Below are 8,334 nucleotides of genomic sequence, written 5' to 3'. Positions count from 1 at the left end.
TCAGCTACCTGTCGACTGTCCTATTCGCTCCCTTCAACTTGTTGCACCTACTTTCAAAAAGTTAAGAATTTACCTGTTTTCTGTGAGAAAGTGAACTTGTTATCTAATTAGCATGTTAAAAGGCATCCGTTTCTCATTTAGTGTTATCTGATTATCGCATACGATCGACGTACGTGCGTTTAATAACGTGATGTTTTTAAAGAATTCGTTATGATGCACCTGCACTGCAGATATCTGTCGTTGTTAAACGCAACATGCAACGTACTTAGTGTATTGTAATTATGACACGGCTGAACGGTGAATTAAGGAAATCCAGTTAGCGTAGCTACGTGGAAGTGTAATAATAAAAAGTGCATGACAATCGTGGAGTCATCTTCTAAAATGACTCATAACTGGTCAGTGGTATGCCCGCATGCCGCTATTGTTTTGTTTTTGTGGAACCAAAAATTCGATGAGTAAACAGTGAAGAATGCTGGCTATTTGTTAAAACAAAATAATGTTCTATATTTGAAATTGTGAATAGGCTCACTGTTGGTAAAGAGTTTTGATGATGAAAGTGGTTCTGATTATGTTATAAGCAATGGCTCAGAGTTCAGTGGATTCTGATCGACTTTCTTCAGCTGGGATATCGACTCACAGTTCAGGCACAGCAGGGACCGTCGGTGGTTCAGTTGTTGGAGTCAGAGTTGGTGATCAAGTTCATAAAAGAGAAGATGAAGATGACTATCTGGGGCCATTACCTCCCATGTGGGAGAAAGCATTTACACCTTCAGGAGAGAGGTATTTCATAGAGTAAGTTTGTAATTTCAATAACATGCATTAATAGCTTTTAAATCTAACATATATTATAAACATCTAAATGGAAATGCTAAAAAAATAATCCAACAGTCTTTATTGCTATATATTTACCCTAACAACAATAAACATTTGTTTACTAATTGTCTAATCCAACAAATATGTGAATAGAAAATCTATTTATCATTAAAAATAAACCAGAAGTAATGTAGGAAGTAGTTTCACCACAGTCTATAACTCAACTGATAATTACCATATATGCATATTCTATTTATAGGATAATTCACATTATGTAGGAATAGCTAGCCAATATTTCCAATTCAATGAGTAGAAAATCTGTATTGAATCAGATCTGTCAGAGTAAACACATTGTAAATATTATGTGCTGAAAAACAGATGGTGTGCTAATTCCGTTTTAGCATATGTGTTACAAGAACTGAGCATTCGGCAGTTTTTATATAAAAATGGTGTTCAGAGTGCTATTTTGTTTCAATAAAAAGATATCCAGGAAGAGGTAAAATTATTGTAGAGTATTTGTAAAATTTGCATATGATTATTGAGTTAATAATAAACAATGGAAATAGTTTCCTTAAAATACATGTTATCTTTTTAATTTTTTTTCCTTAACTACTGTATTTATCTTTAAATATTTAAAATGAAAAGAATTATATTAAAATAACAAGATATTAATTAATAAATGCTGTATTTTTTTTTTAATACAAGGAGGTTATTATAAAAACATTATTGCATAAAAATATTAAAAGATTCTGCTGAGGCTACTTTATTAAAATTATTTATCATTTTCAGCTATAATACTGGTACATCACACTGGCTGGACCCTCGCCTAGCCAGAGTACGAAAGCATTCACTTGGTGAATGTGGAGAGGATGAGTTGCCATATGGTTGGGAGAGAGTCACGGATGAACGGTATGGCTCATACTATGTGGACCATATCAACAGACGCACACAGTATGAGAATCCTGTGTTGCAAGCACGTCGGCTGAGAGGTAGGATTCAATATATTTACATATTTTTGTACGATGTATAGAAAATTATGCCTTGGTTCAAGTGACATAAATAAATCTTCAAATAACATGAAAGATGACATGTATGAGATACATATAAAAAGATTCTTATAATTTTTTTCTGAATATTTTCATTTTTAAAATCTCTAATTTGTCTTCAAATTGGTAATTATTTTAATTTTTTTTTATTAATAATTGCTCCAGATGGAAGTCTTAATTACATATAAAATTGCAAAGTGCTTAATTACATATAATTAAACACTTTGAACACCTTAGGCTACTCCTCATTGTTTCTAGGACCAGATCTAATCACAATCTCTTATTTTTAGCTGAAAAAATGGCAGCAGAAAATAACAATAATACATCCAACGGAACCCCACCAACAGGCGAACTGCGTGGGGAGAGATTTTCACTGACTCTGACAAAAGGAACACAGGTATTTTATTTATGAGTTAATTAATTATGTGAGTGTTGAATGTTATGCTCAAAACTAGGAAAACTTGCTTTTTAAAGGTTGTATTAATATATACATTTATTTTCTTTTAAAGAAAACTCCTTTTATCAGATGAAAATTTAATTAGATCAAGAAAAATCAAAACCTTAAATGCACACGGCAAATTTTATATTTTTCTCGTATCTTATATTATGTACAACTAGTCTAATAGAATAGTAGTTATAACCATGACATGATCATGATGGAATAACTATTAAATTGATGACATGAATGAGTGCACTCGGAAGATGCTTTAGCTGCAGTGAACTGAACTACATAGAATGGCTAAACTGTTAGCGATTAAAAATGCTGATTGGGCTAGAAGCTACTTAACCTAGATTAATTCTATTATAATGTTTAATAAGAACAATAATATCATAATAATTTATGTCTGACCATTATCAAATTAATTTCTCTTCCTATAATTTCCATTTATAATTGAGGATCAGTGACCAAAACATAATTTAATTTTTAACAATTACCACTGAACAAAGGTCTATATTTATTCAGCAGTACAATAGCAGTACACACAAAATGTATTTATATTCAAATTATAATAGGATTATTGTCTATTGTTTACTTTTGCATTGTCTATGACACCAATTTGTAATGGTACTTTAGTTTTATTGAATATATTAATATTTAAAAAGAAATATATAACATTTCATTTCATTCCTATCATAATTTTTATGTAAAACTAGGATTTATTTATTTATAAATGAACAAATTACTATGCTTATTTATATATATTCTTTGCTGTATGTTGTATACTATTTAAAACATTAATTGTATGGAAATCTTTAAACAGGGTCTCGGCTTCACATTAATCGGTGCCGAAGGTTCTCCAGAAACAGAAGGATACCTTCAAATTCGCAGTATCGTACCTCACAGCCCTGCATGGATTGATGGTAAGCTGGATTGAAATATTAATTCAATTATATGAAAAAAATATACTTAATACACATTACTTGGAAGTTATGGAATTATTTTAAATGAATTCAATAAACAGGTTTAACAATTAAGTAATTACTAATTAGCAACAATTGGTAAATTTCTATAATACTACCATCTGTTTCTATTGCATCTTCCAAAAATTAAGTTATGTATAATTTATAGTCATTTTCTTTATATCATAATTTTTGAAATATTATTTAAAACACAGGCGCTCTACGGCCAGGCGACGTGATAGTGGGTGTTGGTAACCGCGGTGTGCGTGGACTGACGCACGCGCAGGTCGCACAAATCTTTCAAGGGATCGCCGCCGGTAGTGACGTCACACTGCACTTTGTTAGAGGTGGGCTATATAACATCTTTTCTCATTTATACTGTACTAGCAGTTCGCCCGTGGTACATATGTAGCCTATGTCACTCAGCGATGTTGGAGCTTTCTAAGGGTGAAGGAATTTGAAGAAAGGAAAAAATTGGTCCAGTAGTTTTTGAGTTTATCCATTACAAACAAACAAAGAAATAAAAAATTCTTCCTCTTTATAATATTAGTGTAGATTTTATAGAGTTCAATATAATAGCTATCAATAGCCATTTGAAACATGGAAAAAAACATAAAAAAAGTGATTTTCTTTAAAATTACTTGCAGAAAAAGAAAATAATAATAAACCATCATTGAGTAGGTATTTGAAAATTATTAAAAAGTATCCCAATGTATCTGTTAAGTTTAAAATATTTGTTTTTAATTAATAATAGTACTTTTAATCACTGTAGGTTATCCATTGTCGTTTGACTCGGAGGATCCAAACACGAGGGTGCTCAGCACACTAGCAGTGGATGCTAGCAGCGATGCAGTGGCCATGCAACAACTCACCAGGGCCTTGCGAACCAGGCAAGTTAATTAAAATTTACGATGGCCAGGATCTAAGCATACATTTAAAACCAATTTTGCTTTTGACAATTATAAATCTACTAAAGTCTGTTTGTTAGTTTTGAAAGAAACAGATACAATACGATATATCAATGGTATATGTGATGCTAAACATCAGATTATTTAATTTCTTAATGTGTACTCTAATGTGTCTAATGTCTTCATAATGTGTTCTCTATTTCATTCTTTATGCATAAGAGCAGTGGAGTTAATTCTATTATAAATGTTTTTTTGTATTTTTAGTGTGATAACGTGTTTTTAGTTTCTCCACACGATATTTGTATGCAAAGAGTGAAGACGTGTCTCAATCAGCAGGTTCAACCTGGAGTCCCCGTCGGGGCGCGACGTGGCGGACGGGCGCGAGGGCCTGCTGTCGCGCTCCTTCGACCTGGACGAGCTGCCCGCTGACACCAGCTCGCTGCCGCCGCGCTGCCCCTCCGCGGACCACCTGCTCGCGCTCGCCTCCGGTGCGTGCCCCAGACAGATAGACATGCCTAATCTTTTCCTTTTCCTCATCCGTCCCAGTCCATTTCTTCTTTCCAGTAGTCCATCCTTTACCCCTTAAAAGTAGGCAGCACATTTGCAGAAGCACTATCTTTGCGAATGTTCATGGGTGGTGGTGCTCGCTTACCATCAGGCGAACCACCAGCTCAGTTGCCCGCTATGACATTAAAAAAAGACTAACTGATAAACATAGAGACACGCTTTTTCGTGGGCGATTGTAGCGCTTACAATCACGTGACTCACCAGCCTAAGATGACGTAAAAAATTAACGTTACGTTAGTATTTACCCATACTTATGATAAGTTCTATCACCCAGACCACCAGCACCGCAGCGCAGCTCCAACCGAGCCGGGTCGCGAGCTGGTGCTCACGCTGCGGCGCGGCGCCGCCGGCTTCGGGTTCACTATAGCTGATAGCGTACATGGCCAGAAGGTTAAGAAGGTAGTATTTGAATTTTTGGTAAATTTATCACCTTTTGATAGGAAAAAATAGCAAAGAAATTGATTGCTTTTAGCGTTACGTTCAAACTTGTTATCTGATGTTAAAGAATTTTTAAATTTAATTTAATGCCAATGCAAAAATGGACATATGGCTGAAATGTTAATCACGTAAATAAAATTGTAACAAGTATAATACAAAATTTTGTGATTATTTTCATAAATATGAAAGAGCTGCGCCCGGCGGTTTCACCCGCGTAAGTCCGTATCCCGTAGGAATATCGGGATAAAAAGCCTAATTGCCTATATGTTATTCTAGTTGTCCAGCTGTTTACGTACCAAATTTCATTGCAATCGGTTCAGCAGTTTTTGCGTGAGAGAGCAACAAACACACACATCCTTACAAACTTTCGCATTTATAATATTAGTAGGAAGTAGGATAAAAAACCCTTTTATTCAGCCACATTTAATGCATATAATTCACAGGTGTTGGACTTAGGTCGCTGCGCTGGTTTGCGTGAGGGAGACTTGCTGTTGCAGATTGGAGACACCGACGTGAGACACACCCCTCATCAAAGGGTTGTGCAGGTTAGATGTTATCCTTACTATCCTAATAAATCGTTTATTTTGAAGGGTACGAAATACAAGAAACTTTATCAAAATCAAGATCATACATAGATGCAAAGCGAATAAAACCTTAGTTTAAAAAATAAGGTGTATATTTAGCAAAAATACTACATAAAAAACATTCGCAACTCCTAAAGCAATAGATTTAATCTTATAATGTACACACAACGATTCTTTAATGGTGACGGAAATCGTGGTGAGGAAACTGGCATGTCCAAGAATAAAAAATTTGACGACATGCGACATCTGCCAACCTGCACTTGGCGAGCCTGGTGGATTATGACCTGAACGCTCATAGGCGGCCTGTGTCCCAGCAGTGGGAACATATATGGTCTGATGATGATAAAGCATTTGTAATTAGAAAATAAATAAATAATTCATCATCATCATCATCATCATCTGCCCATATATATATTCCCACTGCTGGGACACAGCCCTCCTATGAGGGTTCGGGCCATAATCCACCACGCTGGCCAAGTGCGGATTGGCAGATGTCACATGTCGTCGAACTTTTAGTTCTCGGACATGCCGGTTTCCTCACGATGTTTTCCTTCACCGTGAGCAGTAGTGATATTATCTACATGCGCAGATAAATTGAAAAATCAATTTATTTCCTGCACGCTCGCTCGGTCTCGAACCCCGACTTATCGATTTTGAAGTCCGAGGTTCTCACCACTGAGCCACCACTGCTCTCAATAAATAAATAATCACCAGGTACTAAAGGAGTGTCCAGCCATGTCCGAAACAACTCTACGCGTGTGGAGGAAGAACACGATTACCAGGGCTCCCCGCAGCCGCTCAGCTACGAGAGTTCAGCCTACCACAAGTTAGTAATCTATGTTATATTAACACTATTATGAGCTACACCTTTATGCTTGTATGTTTGTATGTAACCGATTCCATTAAACTCGATTTTGATCCTTATAAAACGGACAGATATCTTTCACTTGAAAGAATAAAAACGAAATCTCAATATCAAAGGCAATGCATTATTCTGGAAAATTTTGCTTATTTATTATTTTAAATTATATAGGGACACACATTTAGTAATTCCCAATTTTTATTTTATTTCAGATAACACAGCAAATACTCAATTGGGTAGAAGCAAGACTCCCACTGCTGAACAACTTAGATCACCAGCGATGAACGCATCAGACACTGCAAGGGGGAGACAGAATGAAATGAACTCGGGTATGTTTTCTATTTATTGACTAATGTTTATTAGCAGTTTTTTATATTATATATAGTAGTTTCACAGTTTTTTGAAACATTCTGTTTTGCTTATCTATCAGTTAAATAGTTCTTTTCGAGAAAATATGCACCAAAAATGTGTTGAATTACATATCAGGGTCTGTATCATTGAGCAGTAGAGAAGGCCCGTTAACCGTTTATTTCAGTGTTTTTATAACAAACTTTTAATTTTAAGTTTTTGCATGATAATTGGCATTCATTGTGTTTAATTAGTTGAATAAGATTTGTGATCCTTGTACATGATACATACTCACATATATTAATAATTACAGTAGAGGCCACGTACGCGGTGCCGGAACACAAATCGCGAGAGAGCCGAGAGAGCATCATGGACCGACGGCGGAGGAGCAGCACGCCCGGAGCCAGGCTGACGCTGCCGGTCGTCACCCCGTGGAGCGAACAGACCGACAATTGGAACGAACGCGAGACCTGGATAGATAACTCCAACAACATACGAAATTGGGCGGAGAACGCTCAGAAGTGGGACGAGAACGGACAAAAATGGGATGGCACCAGCCAGAAGTGGGACGGTTCCAGCCAAAAGTGGGATGGGACGAGCCAGAAATGGGACGGTTCCAGTCAAAAGTGGGATGGTGAAGGCACCAGTAACGGGAATTGGGAGGGGAACGGGGAGAGATGGAACAACAATTGGGGAGAACTCCCCACCCCGACCATACACGTGGATATGAATGCCGCGTACTGGCGGGGGAACGCTAGCGTCGCAGATAGCAGCGACAATGGAGGTGAGTTGAAATTTTTCTATACAAAATGTGTTATAATCGTGAAATATTCTAAGAATATATGAGTGTTTGTATGTTGCTCTTTCACCAGAAAACCACTTAATGGATTTGTATTGTTTTTGGAAATTATGTAGCTTATGTACCAAAATTACATATAAGCTATAGATATACACATCTTCATATAAATCCGAAAATCTCTAAGTTCCATTTTCAGGTCAGATCATTGAAACAACCATCTATTTTGACTGTCTTAATAAAGATAAGTAAGAATACAATAAATTGTTTTGTTAGCAATGCTTAAAATAGAAATGGTTTCAATAAAACATACTTTATTATTTACAATGTCATAACATTGTCGCGTGTTTATTGAAAAAAAAAATATGCAAAACCACGGAAAGGAAAATAAAATCACTCAATAATTTCCTTATTTAAACATATAGGAAAACAAGTAATCTGTCCTTGTCGATCCAACAAATATGGCATTACATTTCAAAGTATTTCTCACATTGCTGTCATATTTAATCAGTGCATAGAATCGGGAACATTTCCAGATGCTTTAAAAATTAGTAAGATTATTCCCATATTT

General features: G+C 35.9%; 1 protein-coding gene across 3 annotated transcripts in view; it reads left to right on the top strand.

Moving 5' to 3' along the window:
* The window catches only part of LOC119837566 (membrane-associated guanylate kinase, WW and PDZ domain-containing protein 1), a 15,614-nt gene continuing 7,280 nt past the window's right edge, over positions 1-8,334 (top strand). The window contains exons 1-12 of one of the 3 annotated variants that reach the window (XM_038363190.1): positions 1-792; positions 1,603-1,802; positions 2,150-2,256; positions 3,122-3,221; positions 3,476-3,607; positions 4,033-4,150; positions 4,505-4,656; positions 5,010-5,134; positions 5,617-5,718; positions 6,472-6,583; positions 6,832-6,948; positions 7,281-7,751. In XM_038363190.1, the coding sequence (XP_038219118.1) occupies positions 581-792; positions 1,603-1,802; positions 2,150-2,256; positions 3,122-3,221; positions 3,476-3,607; positions 4,033-4,150; positions 4,505-4,656; positions 5,010-5,134; positions 5,617-5,718; positions 6,472-6,583; positions 6,832-6,948; positions 7,281-7,751 (1,948 nt within the window). In that variant the 5' untranslated portion in view covers positions 1-580. The remainder of the gene's footprint in view (positions 793-1,602; positions 1,803-2,149; positions 2,257-3,121; positions 3,222-3,475; positions 3,608-4,032; positions 4,151-4,504; positions 4,657-5,009; positions 5,135-5,616; positions 5,719-6,471; positions 6,584-6,831; positions 6,949-7,280; positions 7,752-8,334) is intronic. The other 2 variants (XM_038363191.1, XM_038363189.1) reach the window with 2 other exon arrangements.

This window comes from Zerene cesonia, chromosome 28 (assembly GCF_012273895.1).
Source record: "Zerene cesonia ecotype Mississippi chromosome 28, Zerene_cesonia_1.1, whole genome shotgun sequence".
NCBI lineage: Eukaryota > Metazoa > Arthropoda > Insecta > Lepidoptera > Pieridae > Zerene > Zerene cesonia.
The sequence above is the reverse complement of the archived record's forward strand: the minus strand, read 5'-3'. Positions and strand labels throughout refer to the sequence as shown.